The sequence below is a fragment of the Bombus pyrosoma genome, linkage group LG8 (genome assembly GCF_014825855.1).
Source record: "Bombus pyrosoma isolate SC7728 linkage group LG8, ASM1482585v1, whole genome shotgun sequence".
Lineage (NCBI taxonomy): Eukaryota > Metazoa > Arthropoda > Insecta > Hymenoptera > Apidae > Bombus > Bombus pyrosoma.
In genome coordinates, this window is record NC_057777.1 from 5,258,575 (window position 1) to 5,285,988 (window position 27,414).

The following is a 27,414-nucleotide window of genomic DNA, read 5'->3' on the forward strand; positions in this document are numbered from 1 at the left end:
GGTACAAGCGGAAAGGGGGTGATTCTACGCGAAAAGAGAAGTCGAAAATATAGAATAAAAATTTGTCGTTTGAGGCTTTGTTTTCGAGAAAATCGACTTTGAATTTTCAACTTTTGAACTTTTTTTCAAAAGAACCATATTCGCCGAGGGTTCGTTCTGTTCTTTGAATAACACGTCTGTCAGGATGTCGACGATTTGGGTACCGGTGTCTGTAATGATCAGCTGCGGCTGATGCGTTATCACCACACGCACCTAACGAAAGTATCATGTCCGTATATTCTCGATTGCTGCATGTAGACACGATGGTAGACTAATAGGTACTGATAGTGGATAGCGATAAGAGTCGGATAGTAAGTTAATAGGTAGGAAAACACTTTGGTCACATTGGAAGTGTTTATCAACATAACGTTAATCGAGACAACGATCTACAGTGAGATACGTTATAACGAGACGTGATAAAGTGCACGCGTACCGAGCGAAAATTCAAAGTCGATTTTCTCGAAAACAAAGCCTCGAACGAAAAATTTTTATTCTATATTTTCGACTTCTCTTTTCGCGTAGAATCACCCCCTTTCCGCTTGTACCACCAGTTACAAACCACCCTGTATAATAATATAATGATGTAATAGACGCAACGCGATGAAATATAATGTGAAAGATTCAAAGAGAGAAAGGAAGAGTTTCGTGCCGCAGATATTCGACTTCGATCGTCGAATCTTCTCGCAGAAGTATTGGAAGAAATTTAGAAATATTGCTGCTCGTTGTCTGCAACTGTTTCCACGTTGTGTGTAATATCTAATAGATTCAAAGGGAAGAAAGGAGGAGCTTTGTTTCGAAAAACGAGTTTCACGGAAACGTCGAGGACAATTAGAAAGTGACGGAAGCGGAAAGGAGGAAACTGGGAGAACACCGATGGATGGAAGTTCACAGGGGACGAAGTCAGCAGTACCAATAACGCTTGCAGCAAGTCTCTGGTTGAAATTGAACGTCTCGCTGCCGAATGTGTCTTACATAAAGGGCCATGTGTATACGTGTGTGGTGTGCATCCGTGCATGCACCTACTTCTACTGGGTGATCTATTTGCTTTTAATGTTTCGTCTGGTTTCAGTATTGTCGTTAATACTGGACGTTCGAAAAACAGGAAATTCTTCGCGATGTTGGGTTTCAATATCGCGTACAAACAGATCCGAATGAATTACGATTTAATAACAGAAACCTACGATTGTAACTGCGCTCTGCTTCAAAAATTTCAAGGTATCTTTCGTTTTTAATGAAATTTCGACATTTTTTCTCAACTACGAACTGATCTTTTAGCCATTTGCTTACCAAGCACCTTCGCTAAATAACTTTCCGTTGTGGCGGATGGCCAAGACTTAGCAGGAGATCTGTCTCCGATGTGCCAAATAATTGAAACACTGATCGGTAGCTCGTCGATAACCTTCTTGGGCGAAAGAGGTTTGTTATGAACAAGCAAATACGCATGCCAAATATTTCTACTTCCAACGGTACAATGATAAGTTTGTTTCGAGGACTTCGTAATCTGCTGGGGTTCGCAGACCGCAGGTTAAGAACCGCTGAATTGGCGTACAAAACGCCACGGGGTATCGTTTAAAAAATATATCTTAAAATCTCGTAAAAAAAAGCGAGCACCAGAAAAATTCTTCTCGCCGTTGCGTACACGCTGCTCGAAACAGCGTAACTTTTTTCCTACCGAGAAATTTTTCCGTGCAACACCAAGCAAAGCTGGATATTTAACTGTGCCGTTTCTCACGACTCACCCTATATATCCATATATGCGCGCATGTACGCGAGCCAGTATATTTCTTCGAATTTTGGTGTTCGTCCAAATTGGATCTCGCGTATTTAGTGGAACGACCATGGTTCCGGAAGGAATTCGTAGGTACGCGGCGTGCACCTACACGCAGATAACGGGTGTACGTACATCTAGAATGGGGCTACAATAACCGCGAAAACGAATGGCGATGCTGGTGTTTTCTTCTTGCGTCTCCTCCTTCTTCTTCTCCTTTTTCTTCCTTCGAGGCACCCAGCCGAGTGCTTTCGACCGACCATCTTTTCCACTGGTGATCTCTGCCCAGCCACAAAGTAATTCCGAGTTATTCGGTGTATTCCATCGAATTACGCCTTCGCCACACTTTCTTGTAATAATCCGGTCGAATCGCTTTTGTTGCTGGAACGTCAGCCAAGTAATTTCCGAAGGAACGGGGCGGCAAGAAAAAGGGATGGGCGGGCGACGTTGACGAAGGTCCACGGGATGGAGAGGCTGTTATCGCGAATACCATTCAACGGTGCAAATGATTATGTTTCCGCGGATCCATCTGTTCCAGGATTGAGTTTGCAGAATTTCTTTTCCAACTTGTTTGCCGAGTTTATCGGTTGCTCCGAGCACAACCGCGTTCATTATTCGAATATAGCGCATTTTTAAATTGCGCCACTATTTGGTTCGGCTTGTTCCAGGACGAGGTTTATCGGCTTAGAGGAATCGTCTATGGTGTTTTCTTTAGCAGTATCCATAGCAGGCCCGGTCAAACGACCGGTTTCGAAGCTTAATGTAAAATTGTACATTCATCGTTATTTTTTTTGTCCGTCTAACTTAGTGTAAATTCTTCTATCGACAAAAATCGAGAAATTGATTAGTCGGATAATACAATAGAACCAGTTAGCGTTAAACGTAACAGCATATCGAAGTTGTACTTTCGATTTGCACTTTCGCTTGGTTCGATCTGTGTCTCGACAGATTTTCACAAAATCTTTTCTCGTACTTTCCTGGGTTCGAATGATTTTTTTATAAAATACCCGCTAAACTTTCATTCGTTGATATAATTTCCATACTTGTCTATACATATTTACGGGGCATATAATATCGAATATATTATACACCACCTTGTAAATATATACCAAATATATATAAATAAATATATTCCAAGGTATATAACAATCGTGGAACGTCTATTGTTAAATTACGCCGTGTACTTAAAACACATCTACAATCTTCCTCTCCCAATTAACCCGCGATTTGATGCATCCGCCGTGAAATACCTAAGCTTAGGCTTAGGCTTACGGAGCAGCATGTTCTTTGGTCTACCAAGTCTCGCAACCTGATTCTACGATGCAAAGACCAAGCACAAAGGAAAATGTATTCATAGAGGAGGCTCGCTATGATCACGCGAATGCTGAAAAGGCGGTTGTCATAGCGTTAAGTTGATTCGTACGATATTGGAAACCGATGGGAAAAAATATATTTGCACGTTTCTTTGTACGGCCGACCTAATTCTACGTCCAATTCGCGATACGAGAAGTTGCATCGCCAGTCATCGATGCTTGGTTATTTGTTCACTCTTCGCTGCATGTGTCCCGAGTATGGATTATTTCTCCTTTTCGAAAATAAAATCTTTTCACGGCAATCTTTGTCCCTTTTCAAAGCTTATCGGACGCGCCGACTAATCAACTGATATTATTCTTCGTATCCTTTGTGCGATCGCCTCTCCTCTTCGATTTCTATCGGGTTTATCAGCCATTCGTTTCCACCTACGATTGGTATTTTTAAATTAATTTGCTTCTCTTTGGCCAATTGCTAAACGCCGTATTAATCATCAGCCGTGAAAACGATTGTTGTACGAATAAAAGAGGTTATTCGATCGTTCGACGATATCGGTCTTTCTCTTTTTCTTTTGAGTGGCGGCTGAAATAACCGTAGTCAGGCTAAAAGCTCGCGATATGCTTTCAAAGATTCAGACTCGGCATCCTTCGCGATAGCACTCGCCGTATCATAAAACTCGGGCCCACTTCACCCTGGAGACCCTCGTTTAACTTTCCATAGACCGGCTGAGCAATTCGAACTTAATAAAGAACGTAACAACTTTTGGCTCAGCTTGAAAGTGAAAGTGGATGACTACAGTGGTAGTATAGAGATAAAAGAAAAAGGAAAAAAGAAGAATTATATCCACTAGCTGAACTATGTTATCCTGTTTAGTCCAAGTGTTCCATTTTAATTTTGAAACTGTAGAAAATTGAAGTTTTATCATTCTCTTTGTTTTATCTTTATTTTTTGGTCATTGAAAATCGCACGGTATGGGGAATTAATGGTACAGAAGCGTAACACACCGAGGCCGAGTTAGCTTTGAGGCACGTTGGCGAAATTGCATTGTCGTTTGCAAGGTTAGAAGACGATAAATTCCTGGCGAGCTTGTTGCTGCTTCTTTCTTTCACGTCCGGTGGAAAGCAGCGTCGAGGAAAAATGGCTTCTTGCCTGTAACATGACGTAAAAGAGCAACTTAATCTCATAATATCCGCGACGGACCTGGCCGGGAATTAATCTTGTAAGTAATTAGCGACCCTCGAGACGAAACGGCCAATGAAACCGCCTCTGAACAGATTATCAATAAATGTGGGATCCGATTGTTCATGAAAAATCCCCAAGTTCAACGTGAAATGGAACGCGCAAATTGCTCCGCTTTGATCGTGTTTTCCACTCGGTTAATTTTTCACATCTTTTTTCATCCATCCAAATTGAAGTATACGGCCCTTCGATGCCAAAGATTATCATTTTCTAAATGGAATAGTCGGTGAAAATATCTCGGATATCGTATGAATATTTCGTTACTAGCATCGTTTTAGGATTAGAATTATTTTAAACGATCTTTTGGATTTTTTTTCCATTAATATATCGTAAGTTGGTATCGTTAAAATTTGAGAAATATATAGCTTGATATATACGTACGTATACGACGAATATTAATCGTCCATTAATACGATATAAATATAAATTAATATAATATATTAAGAGTTGAAAGTTCACGAAGCTTTCGTGTAAATTTTCCTGAGATTATATTTATCAGATACGCACGTAGCAATTTATATTCAGTATTTTAATTTTTTTCGTTATTAAACGTATTTTATCGGCGATAAATAAGTAAATTGATCTCATTGAACGTTCTTGTTAATTAACTACAGAGTTGCATAATTCGACATGAATTGATTTTAAAACCTATGTAGAGTAGCTGGCAAGAATATTTGCATATTTTCTATAGAATGTTGTCATGTTGAAAATTACATGAAAATAGCAGGAAGCTTGATATCGAGATTAGTCGATCCTCTTTCGGTTCTACTCTGCTACAACGTTTCTCAAGTTTTCTCATTTTTTATCCGATCAGAAGAAAGTTTCCTTCTCTTATCGGTGTGTTTGCATACAGCAAGCGTATCTCTATTTCGATGTTTCTTTTTCGGTCGCACTGTCGCGTTCAATTTGGCGAGATCGGCGCGCGGAAACTCGTTTGCATTAAATCGGATCGAATCGAGCCGATAACATTTTGATTGAACGATTCGCGTGTAAACGAATCAAATTGAAACGGCGCGACGAACTTGAAGCAGCAGCATAATCCGTCGCGAATAGAAGCAAATTTGGCATAAAGAATTTCGTGACAGTCCATCTGTCTGCTGTATTGTTCCATCCGTTTGAATTCTTCGCAACAGCCAGCCGTTATCTCGCCTCTAATTACGTTCGTAAGTTGAACCAACATTCCAATGTTTTTAATTCGATAACGAAACCGTAAATTTTTTTCAATTTATATATTCCAGCTGAAAAATGCAGATTTGAAAACTACGAAGAGGTAGGATACCTTGAAACTTCGAATTTAAAAGTTCACATTTGAAACTTAAACGAGTTCGTTAAAATGTAATAGCATTTTTTCTTCTCCTCGTCTCTCTGTCGTCGGCGGAAGAATATTTCGTTCGTTCTAGCTAATCGACGCTTGTATTTCGCACTATCCGCGAGACACGTTTCATCGACAGCGCGCAGATTCATGGTTGCGAGAAATAATCATGTTTTACCATGTTGAAGTCGTAGCCTGTTCATCGGAACGCAGGGGGCCGGGTCACACGTTGCCGCGGATCGAATCGTACGAAATCAAACGAAAGGCTACTGGAATATTTTTTTACTCTCGAGGATAGCCACGAGCGTACGTTGCGCGTCCTCGTTGAAAATTTCAACGTTGATAACCACTTTAATTAGCAGAGACGGCAGAGCGGACGAAATAAATTCGCGATAATAAAGTTAATTAGCGAATTTTTCGCGTTCGAAAAATATGCTGCATTAAATTAACGTAGATTCAAGATGGCAACTATCTTTGAAGATCGTTCTTGGTACTCGTGTACGTCTATAATCGTGTTACGATCGACAGACGAGAGAACGCTACGTGAAAAGGTACGTCGAAAGGGCAGAATAAAATTTGTCCATTTTGGATAAAATGAAATTTGGAAAATTGTTTGATGCGCGCGAATTTGGTTAATTGTCGAGTAGGTGCGAGCAAAAGACCAGCGAAAGGTGCAAAATGTCGAAAGTAGTAAAAAGAAAAAAATGTAGAATAAAATTTTTTTCGTTCGAAGCCTAATTTTCAAGAAAATTGAATTTTCTCAATTTATTTTGAATGAATTTTCAACAAATTTTGTTCTACGCTTTTTACTGATTTTCGCACGTAGAATAAGCTACCTACGTAGATTGATTAAATAAATCATTAGATTTAATTAACTAAATTAGACGTATTCAAGTACGTTTCACAAATCCTCGAACTCTGTTCTCTCGAGAACGAAGCGTCGTACGGTAAGATGTTTTCTTATATTTTCGACGTATTTTTTCACGTAAAATTGCCCACGTTGTCGGTCGTCGTACGATTTCAGACATCCTGTGTGTTACCTCTTTTTACGGGGAGGAAAAAATTTCTGTTTGCGTATGAAACGACCGAGGAAACGTTTGAAATCGGAGATGGCCCCGTTTCGACTCGATTTATTCGATTTTGTTAAGCGTAAACAGGGCCCTACAATCGCCTCATAAAGCTATTTTGCCTGTGCAAAATACTCGAGTCGCCCGATCCTTTGTTACCTCGCCTCATTTCACGTCGGTTCGACTCGACTCGATTACACGCGTGCATGGTCGCGATCCGTTATTTCAATGTAGGAAAAAGAAAAAAGGAAAAGTATAATTTCTCCCTCGTTTCAGCTTCGTGTTCAATTCGATTCTGTTAACAAGTGTAGGAATGTTCGAAAAGCTCGTACCGTTTTTTACTATACATTTCCATATAATAGCGACACGTTGGATCGGTACTGCTTTTATTTCGCTCGCTATAGGAAACTAAGAACAAACGTTCAAAATTCGTGGACGAAAGAAGTTTCTTCTTTTCGGAGATTTTCTTTAGCGACGATGCCGAATCGATGTATCATCGATGCGCGAAATACGAATTCGCATTCGTATCGTAGAAATTCATTATCAGAATCCTAGTTGTTAGAAAATATTACTGGACGTTTCGTCGCTGTGTTGAAAGTTAAGACTCGTTTAAAGCACATAGAAGAGAAACGAAATACTCTGGAAGCTCGTAAAAGTTATTGGAAAAGAGCTCGTTACCGAAGGAAATTATTTAAAAAGAGGCGGGAAATTAAGAAATTCTAGTTAAATCCCTGTGGAATTTCCGCTATGAATTTCCCCAAACAACCTAATACACACTTTCCTCCTTTATATCTTCTATAACCTAAATGGAATTTCGAAAAATGAAATGGCCAGGCAGAGTGAAAAAGGCATAGCAGAAGTTTGAAAAGCGCATCCTTTCACGGCAGCTTCGTTGCAAGCAAAATAGCAGAGTCGCAAAGTCGAAATTTCTCGCATAATTATTATACAACCGCGCGAGTCTCCTATGTTTCTAGTTATCTCAAACAGTTATCTTCACCACGTTACCTTTCAACGCCGATGATGTCGCGAAAAAGTACATTTCGCGATTACTTATTCATATTTAACAACTTGCATAGGAAATTTTTCAGCCGTGAAACGTTGGTCTGCGACCAGTGCATTAACAATATGTACCAAGCTATTAACATGTATTACACTGCGCGCGTACGTGTTTGTACAGAGCGCTTGTGTAACGATATGCAAGCGGTTGTTAATAGTTGTCGGATTTATCGTGGGTAAAACTGTTGTCATTGAAGGAGCTTTTAAACGCGTTTGTTAAAAGCGGTACAAGCGGTAACAGTTTAGTTGCAAATACCCGGTGTATAACGTTCGCCAAAATCGTAGAGCCAGATTCGTTTGAAACATTCATTCGTGCGAAACGTGGCTGAAAAGTGGCAATCACGTAGCTTTTTACCCTATTGAAATATTTCTGTAAGTTGCTGAAAGGTATCTATGTGTTTTCCTTTTTTCTTTCTCTTTCTTTTCGCCCCCTTCTTCCTCCTCTTCTCCTCTTTTTTTCTTCCGCTGGTTACGTTCGCCGTTACCCGCGTCCGTAATTTTCACGAAAAGCGGTGCCACGGTGATAAAACGTCTGGCGAAAAATACTTGACCGCGCGTGCACCGCGAATACTTGTGCCCTTGCCGGCTTGAAACTCGCGCGACATATCAAACAGAAAGGAAAAATAGCGTCATGTTGATTCGCGAGAACTGAGTTTTTTTCAGGCCGAGTAGTTTTGCCGAGCGCGAAACAATGCAAAGTCTATTTGCCGGCGGGACATCCGATAAAGTAATTTCGTTATCTTGTGTTTGAATTCATGCTCTCGAAACGGAGAACTTTGCCGGGAAAGAGTAAACAGCAGTGTCTTGACTGCTCGAGAATATTAATTACGTCGCACATTTTACTCTCAAACAGACAAGCTGCGACGCGATAAAGATGATAAAATTGAAGTCATACACAGAGTGATTGATGAAAATATTCGTTTGTATTAGATATAGCATCGATTATCAGCAGCGTGAAGGAAAAAGAAATTTCCTATACGTCACGAGTGTTTACTTTTAAGGAGATTTATAGTAAAAATATGAAAACCTCGTTATTGGTCATTGGCGATGAGAATGCTCGTATGATTATTATCTTACACGAGTTTTATTTCTCCGTTTAAAAAGCGTTACGAAAGTTTTTGCAAACGTAAATGTATCGTGTGTAGAAGCTTAAAGATATCCATTCTATCCTGGACAAGCTTTCATTCCATATTGATCAGAATCAGTTTAACAGGAACTGTAAAAAATGGAGATTAAACAACAGCTCTGTTCGAAGAATTCTAGAACCGACAATTCATATCAACCTGCAACGAACGAAGCAAGTTAATCATTGAGAGAGAATGTGCATTGTACGATGTGTACGTTACTTGGACTAAATACACGCTGTTTTGAAGGAACTACGCGCAGTTGAAGTTTTACTGGGAAAAACGTTTCTTGCGCACCAGCGTAATATACGTAATATCTCATTGAAGATTGTTTTTATTCCCGTTGGGGAAACGTTGCTCCTCGAACAGAAAATTACAACGCGGCTACTTATTACGTTTTTCCACTTTTTAACAGCGTTGGTCCATACATTTCCTTAATCTACGCGCGAAATAAAAATTCCACTTACCGCGTGCGCGTCGCAGCTCATTTGGAGTAGCTACAATTTCCGCTCGATTTAACGTTTCATTATACATTTTAATTGCGCGTTTCACCGGCGTTTGCATCGCCGCCGTTGTCACGTGCGTGGCCGATGCCTCGTGAAAACAGGACCTCCTATCGGCAGAAATGTAGCAACAATGGCAACCGCATGGGCAAACGCACTCGCTGCGAAAATGGAACAATGATCCGTGAAACGTTGGTCCGGAACTGGTCTGTAACGTCCATTCTACCAGCTCTGGCACGATTTCGGGTCGCCGTGCTAAATTCACGGGGCGAAATCGACAAGATTCGACCAGAGCAGTTGCATGTTGCATATGGGATATCCAGGCGCGATGATTTTGGCGCCAAGAAATTTAACAAATACGCAGCACGGTATGCGGTGTACAAAAATTTTAATAATTATTATTCGATGTTATAGTGAGCCTGTAATTAAGTACATGATATAAGCGTGCATCAAACTACATGAAAATCTAATCGCAAATAGTATTTTGCAACATCAGCTTGCTCGTTCGTTACGGCCGTTACACGTTCTTGCTCGTTGATTCTTGTTGAGCGGTGTTTGTTATTCCTTAAATATGGGGAATCTGAGAATCTCGTCATTTAAACCACACGACCAAACATTTTCTACAACAATTTAAAAAATATGGTTCAAACCAACTTGTGATTATAATTCTTCTATGTCAGAAAGTTATTATATTGCATTGCTTGTAATGTATTTCTACTACAAACTGCTACACTGGATGCTCTTTATTTTTTTTAATCAAATCCATTCGTAATTGCGACTTGGTTGGAAAATGGATTTCTGGTCACATTTATTCCAAGAAGATTTTAAAACCCCATTTTCAGTAAATATCAGCACTATATCCGGAGAAACGGTAGAGAGAATAAACGATTTCTGCATGTCACTTGCGAAATGACGGAAAGATCGTTCTTGGCATCGGCGTTGTTTACTTGAATGTTACCGTGTGTGTCTAGATAATACAATAAGTACTCGAGATACTTGAACCGAGCCAGGGAGTAGAGAAAATACTAACAAAGATTTGATAAACAGACTTTTACTCGCGTTGGAGTCTGCGATATCGAGTTTCAGGAAAACTGCATATTATATGTCCCGAATCAATGCCGCGCTGTGGAACGCGAAAACGTGAAGACGCTTTGTGAATTTTGCGAATTTTGATTTTGGCGTCGAATCGAAATCGAGATTTTTCTTCTCATTTAAATGTGGTTCAGTTAAATGTGCGTAAAAGGCACTGTATGGCTTGAAATCTTCTTCTTCGATACCTTTAAATCTTTGTGTACTTGAATTCGCGAGAACTCGAAGCATCAAGTACTTGAGTTCTTTAGTACTCGAACGTCTATAAATCTATCAGATATTCAAGTTATCAACGCTACTCTCTTTCATATTTCGCTCATTTCTTCAAATGTATTGTAACACTAGAAAAATACAGTTGGGTAGAAAATGAGTACCGAGTACCTGGAATGTCGGACTCGAATTCTTCAGGTACCTAAATTCCTGCATTTAATTGTACCTTAAGGCATCTAAATTTTTGTGTAATTCTATTCTTACCTATCTATCTAAATCGTCAAATATTAAATTCCAACATATTCAAAATCTCAGATACCTGAGTTCCCATGCCATGGATTCTTAGGATTGAAATTTGTAATATCCTTAGGTATCTCTAAACAGAAATTTTCAACCAAAACTGTCGCGAAACGTTTCGTTGTACGAGCTCTGCTGCAATTTCGTATAAAATTATTGCAAATGCAAGTAAAATCACGCGAGTAAATCGACGAGACTAAACCAGCGCAGTTGCTCGTTGCACATGGTGAAACTTCTCCTTTCTACGGGATCTAAGCGCGACGATTTGCCGCGGCGAAGAAAACCGAGTACGGCCGAACTTTGTCGAACTGGCACTCGCGTGAGAAAGACTGAGAAGGAAGGAGTCGCGCGACGTACGGACGTGCGATCGTACGCGCGTGTTCGATTGCCAGATTTTTCCTTCCGAAGCAACCGATATCCATCGATATCCATTCAGTGAATCCTATTTAAGTGATACGAGAGGGCTGTATCGAGTTGGATTAACCAGGGACACATCGAACCGCTTAGATGCCGTTTCCAGTTCGTTACCTCCGACACGTGAGCGTTCACTTTTTCTTACTTTCTACGAAAACACCGCGTTATTCCTCAGCTGTCAGTCAAATTCACCTTTTCTCGTTGATACGAGGCTAGTTCCATGTTGTTCAATCGACTTAATGGAACGAGGTTATCTGCGTTCTTCTGCATGTACGAGCTACTTATTTGCAAATCGGTCGACTCTACCAAATAGAAAGCAGAGAAAATTAATGAAATTGTGCGAGACAAGCGTCAAAGTGCTTTGACGTTAAAATTAAAAAAGTCTCAACAAGTGGAGGTATCGCGCCTTAGCCTGTGAACGGTTCGTACGATGAACCGCAGACACGTTCCTCTGATTTTGTCAGACTTTTACAAAGTTTGTTTACAGAGAAAAATAGACATTTCCGTTATTGCTGGATTAACGATTTCGCGATTTCAGGCATTTTTCATCAGGCCGCTATTTGGCCTAATTAAGCGAGCGTAATTTAAAACGATTTTCATCCAGATGCTCGTGTATATTAGCAGATACGGGACGATTGTTTAATTCTAGGGAGGTTTCTGGGAATTTTATCGCGCCATTAGAATGGTAGTTGTACGCGTTATAATTTCGTGGAGAATTTCGCGATTGCTTTCGTATGCCAGGGAATTTCGTATCGCGTCGTCGTAGCGCAGGCGCGCGCGGTCGCTTACTTTTTTCGCGAAATGATTTGGACAGCCATAAGCAACGAGACAGGAGAAATTGCGTATTGATATATCACAAGTAAACGATGTACGTATTTCTTCTCGAAGCACATAAATATAGTTCGCTTCTGCAAGTCGTTATTGGTTTTAGTTAGGTTTTTAATCCGTTAGGAATGTCGAAGTTACACGGGCAAGTTAGTCGGGCGAAATTGGTGTTGGAAATTCCTTTTTTCTTTTCTTTTTGTCTTTTAAGTTTACCGACGACGAATCACGAATAAAAGCAATTCGACGTTACGCGCAATGTCGATGAGAGTTGTATACCGTTGCGGGAATTATTGGACGAATCATTTGAGAAGGCAGTCGTGAGATGCGAAGCTGTAAATAGTAAAAAATCACTTTGATCTTGCTCGAACTTTGTTTGAGTACGAATACGTTTCGCCAAACGATTCGGATTGCTTTCGTATCTTTCTTTTTTTCGTTTTTTTTTTTATTTTTTTAGAACGACGATCGTTATTGAGTATCGATTCGTCGTACTAAAACCCTTTACTCATTCCCAACTGGCGTAAACATTCTGTAGTTTCAATTTCGTATTTTGTTTCTCGTTACTGCTTATTAATATTTTATGATTTCTCGTTAATCGAGAAGCTCACGATAAATCGAGAAGCTCGCCGAATTTGTCAGTCTCGTAAACAACAATACATTTCATTAGTCAGAAGTTAAATTCGTAACGTGGCCTTTTTAGTCTCGTTATTGATTACAGTATCTTTATTTTCATCCGTACCGAGACTACTATTGACGATACCAGAGTATTATTTTGTTTACATTCGGAGAAAGATCAACGTGGCCAAGGATTACTTTCGTTACGAGCTGCTCAATTCTTAATAATACTACAAAACGTGCCATCTCACGGATTGATCCGTTGCCATTTCCTTATTCCGTGTAAGAATCGCGTAATTTTATCCTGTAACAGCTACCACGGGCTTAAATTACTCTCTAACTACTGTGCGCTTCAAGTGACGTCAAAAGCCGCAGGACAGAGCTATGTATATTCCGTGAAACACCGGCTTCAACCTCTTAGATTAATTAGGTAGCTTAATTTTTCATTTCACGTGAAATCTCGTCCAATTTGCGCGAGTTATTCGAAAGTTGAACGGACGAAGAGATAAAATCGCCGGAGGATTTAAAATCCTTTGAAATAATCGGCAGCTTAAGTTCTCCGCGTTATCCGGAATTTCATTTAGCTTGTTAGGATCATTTTCGACTAATATACCAGCGAAACTTTATATCCACGATCCTTATCTGTCGACTGTTTATTCCTCCAATGATTAACGATCGATCCTTTCGTTTAATTAGAAACCTCGAAACTCGCGTATATAAAGCAACGTACAGAACCGTCTACGAGTATTTGAACGCTCAAAACTTTGTATTATACCGCTTCGCGTTAACTACCGTTGCTATCGATATCTACTAGCCGTATATGTTTGCCATTAATAACGTCAGAAGTGAAAATTGGATGAAAGAATTCCGCTCGAAATACATTTTACATTATTTGCGATGATACAGACGTGTTCATCATTGGTCGATTTGTAGTAACAGTATACGCGAATCTCATCAAAATATAGAAATTAACGACGAAAGAGTAATTACGAGCAACAGTAATCATCTTTTTGGCAGCGATCAACCTAAGGCTAGAAACCTAAATTAAAAAACCTATCGATAACGATTTTATTACTTGCTATATATATATATATATCGCTATATGCAACTTGCAACTTAAATATCACCGATTACATTAACACCGGAAGTTTCCGTCTTAATCTTTTTTGTAATCGTCTTATCATGTTCCTTCGTAACATCGTCAGCGAAACTTCAAATTGTTTTCAACGATAACATACACTCGATATGTAGAAGGTTGCTGTGGCAAGTGTTGGAACGGTTTCGTGGGCCACTGTATGTACACGTCCGGTTAATAAATAATTGCTCGATCAGCCAGTGCTTTTCATACCCTTGACACCGAATCCGATAAAACGATTACATGGAAACAAGCCGTAAACGCGAACGAGGGGGAAAATACATGTTACGTGAAACATTCGCATTCCTGCGAGACCGCGTTGCAAACTCAATTGATAATGACGCCACGGGATACGCGTCTCCGGATAGACAACGGTTTTCACGCTGTTCGCAATTCGATTTTCCGATTCTATGAGAAAAGAAAACATCGTGGAACCCTCGTGTGTCTCGTTTGCATGTAACACCGAAGCTTATCGAACGAAAAGTTGCAGCATTTCGTGCATCGTTTCCGTTTTGAAATTGGTTTGGTTTGCGAATCTACGCAATTACATATCGAGTTACGTTGGTTCCGGTAAATGCTGGAATATCGGTTTTTCGTGAAATTGCCGGTGCTCCGATTGTCCGAAATTAGAGTCGAACGAAGAAGCTGTACAGCTAATCACACGGAATAATGCGATATACAAAGCGAATTATCGAAACCAAAATATGTAACGATGTTGTGGATCGAGTTCGGTTAATTACAGGCCGATATTTATGATAGGTACTTTGGCTGGCCAGATAAATTTTCGAAAAATGGGTATTATATCTCGCGAGCACTGGTGGGATCAAGTTCAATATGTATTCATGAATCCAAAGTTATTTCCAATACGAAAGTTCCGCTTCGTGGAAGCCGTTTGATAGTCGAGATCATGTTCCGTTCTCTGTATTTAATTTATTTTACATAAGCAGATTCGAAAATGGGACCTGTAGGGAAATGGAAAATAGGACTCTGCTGTGTACTTTGACATTTCCGAACATGGAATCGAAGGATTGAAGAAGGCGTTGTATATTATACACATTATGTATGATACACGTATGTTTCAATTTTCTTCCAGTTTGACGGTCTAAATAAAAAGCTTCGACACGATGAAAATGAGAAATCACATCGTTAACGATCCTTTCGTATCTTCCTCGAATTTAAGAAATTTTTCTACCATAGAAAATGTTTGGAAGATTCCTTGCAATGTTCGTAAGCATCGGACAAACACACACCAACTCCTTCGATTTGTATTTTATCTGACTTTCGTTTCGATTGGAAGAGTAGACGCTCTGAAAAAAATCTTTGTCGTAACGAGAAACCGTGCTAACAATTATCCTGTCATATCTGTTCGAACTTGCGACATTTTCTATGGATAAAAAAGTACGATTCAATTAAGAGCGATCCAATGAACTAGAGTAACATTTAATCGCGAAGTGGAGTGCTTTTATTGCAGGATTATGCAACGACATTGGAAAACCAACGGGGTATCATAGTTGCACCTGGAACCGGTCCCGTTCGTCAGGGTCGAATTTACGTATTGGGCAATACTTGCATGTGAAAGTCGTCAAGGTTGAGATGCGAACACTGCCTTTAGAACGACGACGATGCATCGAGCTACGGTACTGTTGCAATCTATTCTTCCATTGTTCCTCGATGCTATCTGTAGAGTAAAGAAAAAGAAAAATGTAAAAGGAAGACCACGCTGATATTAGAAGCATGCAATTTCTGTCCCATTCGTGGCTCACACGTACCAGTCTCGTGAGTTAACTCACGCGGCTTAATGACACTTTAATCGACGACTGCACGTAGCGTGCTATTATTTCAGTCACCTACGCTTCAACGTTTTAAAATACAATTTTGAACTTTGCATAGAACGATCGAACTATATAACGAAACACCGTTGCTTTTTAAATTAGAAAGAACGAGAGAATGTCGCGTAGTTTAGACGCAGAAAAGCGTGTTAAAAATTATTCGTACGATCCTAATGGTGGCGTTATTTGATCGTTACGTTAGTTTAATCCAATTAATACTAATCTGCGTATGCTAATCAACGTTATTGCCATATCCAAAATATGATAGGAAGATGGTCCAAATCAAATTACGAAAATCCAAATCCGATATCAATATCAAAGATAATTTTGACGTAGCATTGATGAAAAACCTATCGAATTTCGTAATTGCTGTCTCATTTCGCAAGAGACTGACTCGTCACGTTTCTCACCTGTAGCATTCGGCCATTTACCATGTTTGATGTTCGCTTTATAACTTTATAATGTCGCGGCTGATTGGCATCGAATCTCCTTTGCAAGATCGCCGTAGCAGGAATAGAATTTAATAACATGCAAAGTCATTCTTAGCGTGTCTTTATCGGATCGAATAATCGTTCATCGTGGATCCAGTCTGATGACTAGAGCGTCCTAATTATTCGTAGTCATCGATAACGAGTAGAGGTCGTGTTATTATGTGTATTTAATGAGTAATTAATGCAGCAATGTAATATACCAAAAGATATATTCGTGTATAATTATCGTATGTTCAGGATTATGTATTAATTTGTAATACCATATTTTCCATATTGAAACGCTTACGGCGATGATCGAACGAGGAAACATATTTTACCTGAAAGCAAAATCGACTTCCTCCTTCTTCTTTTTTCCCCCCGTTACTTTCTTTTCTTTTTTTACTCGTTGAAACGTGTATTTGCTGGAACGCGCGTCAATTTAGAAATTTCGACAGACTTCCGTTGGAATAAACGATCGATTTATCGTGACTGGACCGTATTCAAAACCAATTACTAATCGAGCACATTTGCACCGGGAACTTCCACAATGCTGCCGGTTGAATGACCTGGTTCGCATCGGTGTGAAAGAGGTATTAATCTCCGAAGGGTGAGCACATCTCTTCGCATCTTCGTTCGCTTGGCTGGCTTTCACTGGAAGATAGGCATAGGCACTTAATTGCATCCTTTCTCTTCGCGATGTTGAATACCGAAGCACCTACTTACCTGTTCTTCGTACGCCAGTTCCACGACGATAGGTGCGTTCCTGTATCAATGCCGTCTGACCTTTTCAACTCGGCGTCTCAATGGTGAAATTGCACGTACCAACTTGCCGTACCTTTGTAACGGTATCCGTAGAAATAGGATTCCGGTGAAATCCGTATCGTAATGATTTTTGCGTCTGTTCACAACCCTTTCACATCCGACGTCGTGTACAGACAATATCGCACTTTAACGAGTCGTCGAGTATTCGAGTCATAAACGCGTTTGTTTTTCGGTAAAACTGGTCTTCAGTTTCAGCGTACTGTGCACTTCCTGTGAGAAATCGTGCTTTTGTATTATTTTATTACTTTTTTAGTAATCTATAAAATGACGTTCTTCTCGGAGTTCAAAAGAGGCCAGTTTCTCCGGAAAGGCGAGATAGTTTAGTTTCTTGGAAAGTCAAGTTCTTTAGTATCTATGTATATACGTTTCTAGATACATGAGTTGTCTGGTAACCAAATTTTCATATCTACATTTCCCGAGTACCTGAGTTTTCGATACCGGAGTTTCGAAGATGCCCGAGAGTCCGGCAATTTTTCGAGTACCTGAATTTCGAACGCACCTGATCTTCGGATAACCGAATTTTCAAGCAGGTAATTTAATTCTCAGTTACATTCTTAGAAAGATGAATTTTTCTCCAGGATTTTTATTAGGTCGTCCGTAAAGTTTGAGGAAATAATGGATGCACAAAATTTTCCTTTTTATATTATTTCCTCGAATTACGTACGATCCATTTTGTTATATCGAAATAAAAATCACAACGTTCGACGAGTTAGGTTTCATGTTTGTATAAAGATGCGTCGTTGTAAAAGACGTGTCTGTGAAAGAAAGACACTTTTCCGACAACCTAATAACTTTCGAAATGTTGAATTCTGGAGTATTTACTTGAAATCTCAGGTACGTGTGTTGATACGCGCCGAATGTTTACTGTTGACACACTGCAATAGTAGGTTGCCGACTAAATTCATAAATGCTTGGACAATTTTTCGTACACCGAGTTTTCCATTAATTCTGCGCAATTCGCCTGGAAATAAAATTCGCTAACGCGATCCGTTTTATTTACTTCCGGCCGATCACGCGATACGTTTCGAAACGCAAACTCTAGAAACCTCGGAAACAGTTAAAATAGTCCGAATTAAAAGAGACCGTCGTATTAAAACGCAGCTCGTTCCCGCTAATATTTTTATATAATTGGGAATATTTTAATGAAATTGATTTACAGCTAGAGTTTGCTGCTCCCGTCCGACCTACAACTTTCGTAGTTGCCAGAGTCCAATTAAAATTCTGTAATTACAGTAACTCGGGGTTCATTCATAATGATGTGCGCGTATCGCGCAGATCCGCTACTTTACTTTCTCCCATCTAGCTCCTTGCACCAAGTATATACATACTTCTTTTGCTTTAATCAACCGCACAGGTATATATACGTATATACTGTTGTATGTATGTGTGTGTATATATATAGATATATACACTGCTTTAAAGTCGAGATATTTTTCTCTCATCTATTATGGACAACCATTGTTCGAACAGATATTTCTCGATTTATAAATCGCTGGGGCACAATGCGGCGTTTAAAATATATTTAGAGGGGAACGGTTATAACGCAGTCGGAATGAAAAGAAAAATTGCAAATCGATACGCGTTTACGTCTGCGAGGATTATATCACGCGTTGAATTAAGGCGCGTTACCATTTTTGCGAAATACGTGGTGATATTTTTCACGACGTGTCCTACCAGAAACCTGCTCCTTTGTTAATTAAAACGGCGACAGAAATAATTCGCTTGCTCGTATAGTTCGTAGAGGAATTGCCCGTTCAAACGTTGGTAATTTTATTTGCAGTGAAAAAAAAAGCAATTGCGGACGATGATTTTGACGCGAAAGACCAAACGAAACAGTTTTTCCACAACTTTTCCCTGACTGTTGTGAATAGATTTACATTCTTGTTTATTTTAGATACATCGGAAAGTTTCGTCGTTGTATTTTATTTGAATATTTACAATTTGATGTTTGGATGTCGATAAATATTTGTTTCAATCGACAAAATCGTGAGGTATACATTCTGGGCAACGCTACTACCGCCTACAATTCAGTTAATGGTATATTTTTAATGAAAAGATAATTTCAGAAACTTCGTAACGATAGATGTTTAGACGTTTAACAAAATGTTTGGCAAGAGAGAAAATTCCATATTGATTCGCGTAACGAGAATTATCTTGCGCAGATACTAAAAGATACCTAGAACGAATAATAGTTTTACGTTAATGAATTACGATTGATAAATAGCAATTAATTTATACGTTTATTTATATAGCAATGAAATAGTAATTAATTTGTAGATCGATTGATAAACATTTCAGTTAAGGAAGTCGACTTTTCTTTATCGGAGCAAAAAGTAGACGAAACTTGTCGATCGGTTCGATAAATTTCTTCATAGATATTTCATAGAATCTCGTAAGAAGGTAATTGTACGGAAAAAAGTTATGTCTCTTTTCTTGCGTATTCGAATCCCGTTACCCTTTTATGCGACGGCCCGATAAATCTCGACGACCGGTGCTCGCGTAAATCAGAAAAAATGGTTAGAAGCACTTTAAAGGTGGCGACAGAAAGCATCCAACGGTTCTCGTATCGATCGTTAACCGGTCGAATTTCTTCCAGCCTCGACCAGAATATCGTCTCATCGGTTTCGATAAATGAAATTTACTTCCGCACCTTGTGATTTTCGAGATCGTTCTATCCTCAACAAATTCAGCCCTCCTTTGCCATCTATCCATGGAAATTCACTTCGCGTTTTCTTTTTTTATTTGATAGCCACTTTCAGATTCACAGACTCGAGATTTTTAGTATACATCCGTATCTTTGTAGACGGAGACCTGTTAAAGTTACGATCGAATTTCATACAAAGGAGCAGAAAATATAATACGTAAAACAGCAGGACTTTTTAGAAAAAGTAGAACACGGTAGTACGGTCTTTATGAATTAGGTACACGAAGGAAAATGAATCGTTTTAGAATGCTTCTACGGTAGAAGCAAAGAATAACGTCACTTTTTAGGAAACTTTGACGCAATGAGGAATCGTGGACTTTGCGGTTACAGTTTTGTAAAAAATCTATGAAGCAGAGAACGAATTATTTGAACACACTGTATATATGTACGTATACAAAAATATTGTAACAATTTTGTAATTTTATATGACAAGATAAGAGCAATGGTACTACTTAGGAGAGTTTAATTAGGATAGCGAAGAACCATTGGCTTCGGGTAACTTACATATCCACGTCAGGATACTAAATCAAGAAATTACAACGAAATTATATAATAAATGGAACGTTTCGAAAGATACGCCTAAAAAGATTCGAAAAAGAATCTTGCAATATCGATAAAAAGATCATAGACTCTAGGAGTATTAAAGCTGAAAACCGGTTGTCAGAGATATTACAGATAGATCAGAGGTCCGGAATAAAACGAGTCATTTTAGAAAACTGTTTCCATAAATATTTGAGGATCCTGCGACAAACGATATCGATGGAAAGCAGCGTGATCGTCAAAGTACGTAAATCCGGTGTAACACGAAGTGTAAAACAATCCGAGCGAAGTTTGCAAAAGCCGCGAACATTCGATACTGTTCCCCTTTACGAGTCGAAAAGGCAACGCAGATAAAGTTACCTTTAGAAAATAATTATTTTGTTCGGTGAGATTCTGTTTAATGAAAGGCCTTTTTCATCCATACGCGCTTCTAATGGCCTTCCTGAAGAATGGATGAGCCCGCGGGGAGAGGGAAATTTAATTTTGATAAAAGAGGCTTATAAGTACGGTGTTGAGGATCGTTTAACTTGCACCGTTAAAGACATACATTAGCCTGTTACTTCTCCAGGAAGAATATATAGAATCCAAAGGGCGTCGTAATAACACCAGCTGGATATTACCTCACGTTCCAACCATATATTTCTTATCGTTCTTCCGGAGTGGTTGCGAATCCTCAATTATGCTCGTAAAAGTTTTATACCTGTCTATATGCGCGGTGATCCATCCTGCTGCTAGAAACGATCGTACTCGATGACAATTCCTCTGACAACAGACTACACTGACGCTAAAACTCAGCTTTTCGTCTTTCAATGTGACGATCGTGCCGCCGAGCATATTATCATTTAACATTTTTACAATCGTGTTATTCTCTTAGCGATTGTTCGCTCGAAGTTGTTAGTCTTCAGCATTTTCACTTTTCTAGCGTATTCGTTGGTTCGTTGCGAATATCTGCAAGTTGAGCACGGATGGAGGTCTCTTTGGAGACGTTGGTTTGATTAAATCGTTAAGTCCAGATTTAAGGAATATCTTTGTTGAGAATTTTGGATCTTAATTGCCGAAATATTGGTATAGAAACGCTAAATTTACACTTAGAATTTATATTAGAATAGTTATATATTTATTTGATAAATGATTTCAAAGATATTCATCGATACACCTGCACGCGTCTCACCTTCTTCCGTACCAGACTGTTAACCGAACAGTTTACATTGCTTTGTTTTCGAGACGCCGCGCACGCACATACTTTCACACACTGATATTCACATACACGTATCACTACTACGCAGCTAACGTAGTCTAGCACATACAATTGTACATATCTCAATAATCTTGATATTATATTTGTTTCGTATTATTTAATTGTATCTTTATTATATCTATGGATGGAAAGGATGTAGGAATAAAGAACGGTATAACGCGATTTCGATTGTCTTTTACGTAGGTAGAATAAAATACGAATACAAAGAGACTGCTGGATGGTACGGTAGGAAATTCTGCGAAAAATTGATCGACTAGTCATTTGACATTTGTTTCAAGTGAATTATTTCGGGAATATTCGCGACTAGATTCGATATTATACTAGAAACCCATACACGTGCAGAATAGAAATTTGTTGAAAAAATAATTGGGTCGTGTCATACTATCTCGCTGAGATTCATAGATCATGTTACGTTTTTCCCAAGTTAATCACTTCAATAATATACAGCGGTTGAACGAAATAAAACATTGTACGGAACCGTAGAGCTAACATTTTTCATCTAAAAGCTAGGTTCCACGAACGTGACACTTTATATCATTGCTCTCTGTACGAGTGGGGTTATAGGTTCTTTGACAAATTAATGTGCAGGAAGAATATTGCGGCGGGTGGAAGATTGAACCACAAAGAACTTCCCTCGTCTCTATTGTGTCGAATAGGAAATTTTCTGCTTTGTTCTTTTCTACAAAAATTAGGTTTTCTCCGATTCAAGGAATTTTAATGGAATTTACCTGTAACGAAATAGTCGGCGAATAGTACGTGAAAGGGTGAAGGCTATTCTCAAAGGCGGAACGAGAAGTGCTGATATTTTTTCTCTTTTAGAATACCCTGGCAAATAGGGAATTTAAAAACAATTTTCATGTTTTAAATTGCATATTATCGAACGTAGATTTAAGTCGTTCCGAAGCCTTAACAAATTTTCTACAAATAATAATTCTTAGTCATTTCTTTTACCGAGTAATCCATTCGCACGGAAATTTGTGTATGCGAGCTACGAACGAAAATAGGAAAAAACGTATTTTTCGAATTTTTTTCATCCAATAATGAAACTTCGATGAAAATAGTAATCGTAACGTCCGATGAAAACATGCGTCTCTGTTTCTAAGATAAATAACGATACTTATACGGGAGAAACAGATGTAAATTATCAGGTAACGACTTTTGGATGAAGCTGTACGTGGCTGTGAGATTTCTGAAGATCCCACCGTTTTATTATACCCTTTATTACACGAGCTTCGCAGTACGATTTCATTTTCCTTCGCTACCCGTAAATTCTCCAACGATCCTTCGACCGCTTAAAAAATACTATAATCCCCGCGAGGGGATAATCCGTGTGATTTATCGTGGCGGATAAATTTTTTTATTGATCACGACAAGTGCAAGAATGCCGAGAACTAAATGACCTGCTGTAAGACGAGTTGGAATATTCGCGATGGGAAAATTCTAAGAGCAAAGTATCCCCCACTTGTCGCTTATCTACCTCTAAGCAAATAATTCAGAAATATGGAAAGTTCAGTATACGAATATTCTGATTTATCAATTACGGTTCATCGATGTAAGACCAGTTTTATCAATTTTTTTAAAAGAATACCGTACAAAGCTTAAGATCAGTCCTGTGAAAACTGTATTCTTTAGTCACTTAGTAACTCGTTAAAGTATATGTATGAGTATAATACGTATAAATAACGCTGGAATCCTGTTTCGTCGAGTAGAGTTTCTTCGAGAATCAAGTTGACCTACTATGCTTATCCGTCTCTGCTGAATGAATTATTCAGAAGTATGGAAAACCCGGTACGTATGTAAATATTTTGAAAATCTGCAGATTTAAGACCAGTTTTGTCGACACTTAATAACACCAGCTTTCTTCGATGTCTGTTTCTGAAAAATTTCTGGAAAGGAAAATCCCGTACAAAACTTAAGACAAGTCTTTACCAACGAACAAACTTCATTCGCTGAACTCTTAACAACTCGTTAAAGTACACGTATAAGTACGCGAACGTCGAAATTTTGTCTCCAAGGTTCGAAGAATTAAGCGTGTCACATAGACAAACGTAGACTAGACGAAATACTCGCGATCGGGAATTCTAAACGTAAAGAATCCCTCTGTCACTTATCCACTTCTGTTCAACCGTTTCTACTATTTCTCTCACGAAATTCTCGGATATCTAGATTTATCGTGGTAGCGTTAGGAATACTCAGGTGAAAGGTGCCACCCTCTCACGGTGGCTTACTCGCGAACAACCAGTCATCCGGACGAGTATTCGGATAAATCTATGTACAAACGAGGATCAGAAATCCCTCTACATTGCAGACAGAGTAGGAATATAATTATCTTTCGTGCAGATAAAATTCCATTTAGGCGATTTTATTTGAATTACAATCTCTTTAGCGACGAATTTAAAATTGAATTAGTTTAATGGCTTGCTACATGGGAACGAATTTATCAAAGTTTGAAAAGCATCGTTTATTTTCTATTTTACTCTGACAGGGATGTACCATGCAAATGGGCATTCGTTTGTTTAAATGAACTATTCAAAGGATTTTTCACATTCACGAATATTTATTGTATATTGCATGGATGCATTGTATTGTACAGTATATTGTGTATGTTTTCGTATTTATAGAAACAGTTGCTTTCTTTCGCTGCCTATCTTGTGTTTCGCACCGTATCGCATTAAAAACGTAAGATATGATATTAGACTGGCGAAAAGATATATTGCTATTTGCTTGTGATGCATGCCTTCGTGATTACATCCCCATTCGTAATATCTTATCTTACATGCTAACGTAAGTAACACGAAACTTATCCTCCTACGTTTATAATCTCGCTAAGTTAGAATTAAAACTAAAAGTAAACTCAGCATGGTGCTCAGCTTCAAGTCAATTTGAGCTCAAATATATCAAACACGAATGTATATTAAATCTGCTCTTTTTGCTACGTAATATTCTCGTGGCACGCGTCTTTGCCATTGTTCGAAACGAATCCCATAATTTCCAATTAATTAGTACGTACTCGAAGCTGTTACGATCGGACGATTAAATAATCGAATAATAAAGACTGTGATCCATCTGTAAGTCTGTCTTCGTTTCCAGCCTCCTCTTCTGTTCTCCTTCTCCCCCTTTCCTTCTCCTACTGCCAATTTTTTCGCTGCATAAAAAACATTTATTATTACACAGCCAAGAAAGAATTCCATTGAAAAGAAAACCGCGTGCGTTCTCGATTTGTCATATAAAAATTGCTACGGCTCAAACGATGATTATTCCAGGCGAATCCTCTCGTCCGTTCTTAGAATTACCCGTTGCATTCGAAGTTGATCGCGCGTGCCGCAACCCTTAGGCCATCCTCACACAGAATCAGACGGATGAATGGAATGGAATGATCGCGGTTCACCGCACGAGTGTCGATCGATCCTGTCGCGAATGGAATCGCAGTGGGGTCGGTGCAATCGTCGTAGAAATCGAAACGTTGCACGCTTCGCGGAGTTTCCGCCTTTGCTTGCGGATGTGACTCGGTCGTGTGTGTCGCCCGACGTAACAGAAAGTCTGAGGATTTACCGTTTCGTTTAATTGATAGGCATTTTCGATCAAAATTCCGTAATCGTGCCGGCACAACACAATTATCAAGAAGAAAATGTGTTGTTTGTGTGAAAAATAAGAGAAGGAGCGACACGCGAATTTCATTTTTCACATACAACTGAACTATTAACTTGTGTGCGTATATTGTTTTCTAGTTTATTACCCAAATTCTAGTTTATTGTAAATTTCAATGTTTATGATAAATAATACAAAAAAATAACGCTCCTGAATCATTTGAATCTCGTGCAAAAGAATTACTATAACTCATTACAATTTGCGCTTTGAATAGTCAATCAACACAGTTCAGTCTAGTGAAAAAGTATTCCGTCCACAGCGATCGTCAACGCTGGCCGCGCGCCGTCCGTACGGACCGCATAGGCTGCGAATATTCAGCATTCTAAGGGTTAACCCTTCAGCCCTTAAGCTCACTCTTCACCGTTGTCTTTCTGAAGTTGACTTGGAATAGTCCTTTCTTCTTATTCTCCTTATCCTTACCGCCGACAGCCTCTTTCGAATTACCTTCTAGGCTGCGTCTACGTAATTCTTCTATACTGTGTCCAGTCTGTTGCTCCCATGCTAACTTTTCAGTCTCAAATGCTCGTCTCTTTTCCCCTAATTCACGTACTTGTTGTTCCAAAGAGCGTCTCATTTGTTCGTGCTTTCTTTGTAGATCCGCTTCTGAGTCCTTAAGTTTTTGCTTCTTCTCTGTGACTTTCATTTCAAACACCTGCTCCATATTAATCTCCATTTTCTTCATTTTATTATTATGTTGCCTTTTCTCTTCTTCAAACTGAGCCAGCGGATTCTTATCGGCGACTTTTGTTGGTTTTCCATCCACTCCAACGCCGGTTAACGCGCGACGTCGGAAATTTTCATAATGTACATCATTTGTCACGTCTTTTAAATCTTGCAAATGCGTCCTAATCACAATGTTTCGGAGTGCTACGAAGTCGCAATGATCCAAATTTTCCACTTCTACAACTCCCCAAGGATACTTCCTTCCACGAACCTTCCTACCATCGTGTTCGACCACGGTGTTTGCTCCCACCACCGCAAACGGCACTCTTTCTCTAAGAACTTTATGCAGTTTACTTTTTCCTTCTTCCTCCACTTCCGGGAACTCGTAAATTTTTATCTTGTGTTGCGCTATCTCGTTCAAAATCTGTTTCTTAAAGTGAGCACATTCGTCTGGCGTCATGGTGTCCGCCTTCGCGATGACAGGTATAATGTTAACTTTGTCGTGAAGACGTTGCATGAACTCTACATCCAACGGCTTCAAACTATGACCGGAGGGTGCGACGAAGTAGAGACAACAATGTACTCGACTGTCTGGTATCTGCCGTCTCACTACACGAGACTCGGCGTTCAGGAACTCCTCGTATTTTGATTCGATATATTCGATCACCGGTACCCAACAATTGCTGTTGTCGACCGCATCGCCAAATCCGGGCGTATCAACGACGGTCAACGTGAGATTTACACCGTTCTCCTTTAACAATACTTTGCTAGCCTCTACGGCTACGGTTTTCTTCATCCTAAAGCTAGGACCAGGATACTCATCACTGTATATATCAGCGAGGAACATGGAATTGATCAAAGTGGATTTTCCTAGTCCTGACTCGCCGACGACCATCAGAGTAAAATCGAATCCCTTTTTGACGATCTTTCTATAGACTTGGTTAGGCAGATTCGCGAAACCCACGTAACCATCGAGTTCTTTGGGCTTGGTCTGTGGCGTTGGTCGTGGATGGAGAACAGCGGTTTCCTTGTCCTCGCTGCTTCTGTTCCACTTCCGTTTATTGTTGTCTTCCATATCCATCGACGTGACACCAAACCCTGTCTTGTCCAATCCCAGACGAGCCTTCAATTGTAATATCGCGGAAATCACAATAACGTGCTATAATTCACGCGGAGCACACACTCTCGACAACACTAGCAACATTCTCTCGACAACGCGACTCGCACTCTCTGACTTCTCGATTTGCACCCTGTGGCTTCTCCACCGACACTGACTCCTCTAGCCAGGGTCATGTAGCCCTTTCCTACGAAACTATTCAATTGAAGGCTCGATGACACACTTGTGACAATCCACGTTAGAGGCCAGATGTGTGCGGGTCCTCACCGCGTACCCTCAATAACTTCAAGAACCCACCATAAACCTAAACTTTTAGTTTATTAACCCTGTAAGTGTTATTGATTTATAGATGGTCCTTGGAA

At 39.4% G+C, this 27,414-nt stretch overlaps 2 protein-coding genes across 11 annotated transcripts in view; one reads left to right on the forward strand and one right to left on the reverse strand.

The window, feature by feature from the left end:
* Positions 1–27,414, forward strand: part of LOC122570308 (venom dipeptidyl peptidase 4-like) — a 296,735-nt gene that overhangs the window by 10,934 nt on the left and 258,387 nt on the right. For 2 of the 10 annotated variants that reach the window (XR_006317782.1, XR_006317783.1), the window contains exon 1: positions 11,379–11,552. The exons of 4 other annotated variants lie outside the window; for them this stretch is intronic. Coding sequence is in view for 2 of the 6 variants with exons in the window: in XM_043732432.1 (XP_043588367.1) it covers positions 11,523–11,552 (30 nt within the window). In the remaining 4 variants the exon portion in view is untranslated. Of the gene's footprint in view, positions 1–8,147; positions 8,165–11,378; positions 11,553–15,518; positions 15,639–27,414 lie in introns of those variants that run through there. 4 more of the 10 variants (XM_043732439.1, XR_006317781.1, XM_043732432.1 and 1 more) reach the window with 4 other exon arrangements.
* LOC122570148 (septin-7-like) lies at positions 25,610–27,228 on the reverse strand. The gene is made up of 2 exons (XM_043732091.1): positions 27,163–27,228; positions 25,610–27,094 (listed from the first exon to the last, which is right to left on the reverse strand). Exons 1-2 carry the CDS (start codon positions 27,226–27,228, stop codon positions 25,610–25,612), a joined length of 1,551 nt encoding a protein of 516 aa, XP_043588026.1.

Excerpts from the sequence above, each read along its gene's own strand:
- LOC122570148 (XM_043732091.1), bottom strand. The coding sequence starts at position 27,228 with ATGACCCTGGCTAGAGGAGTCAGTGTCGGTGGAGAAGCCACAGGGTGC. Across the intron at positions 27,095-27,162 it reads GCAAATCGAGAAGTCAGAGA|CACGTTATTGTGATTTCCGC; the intron begins GTGCGAGTCGCG and ends CGTGAATTATAG.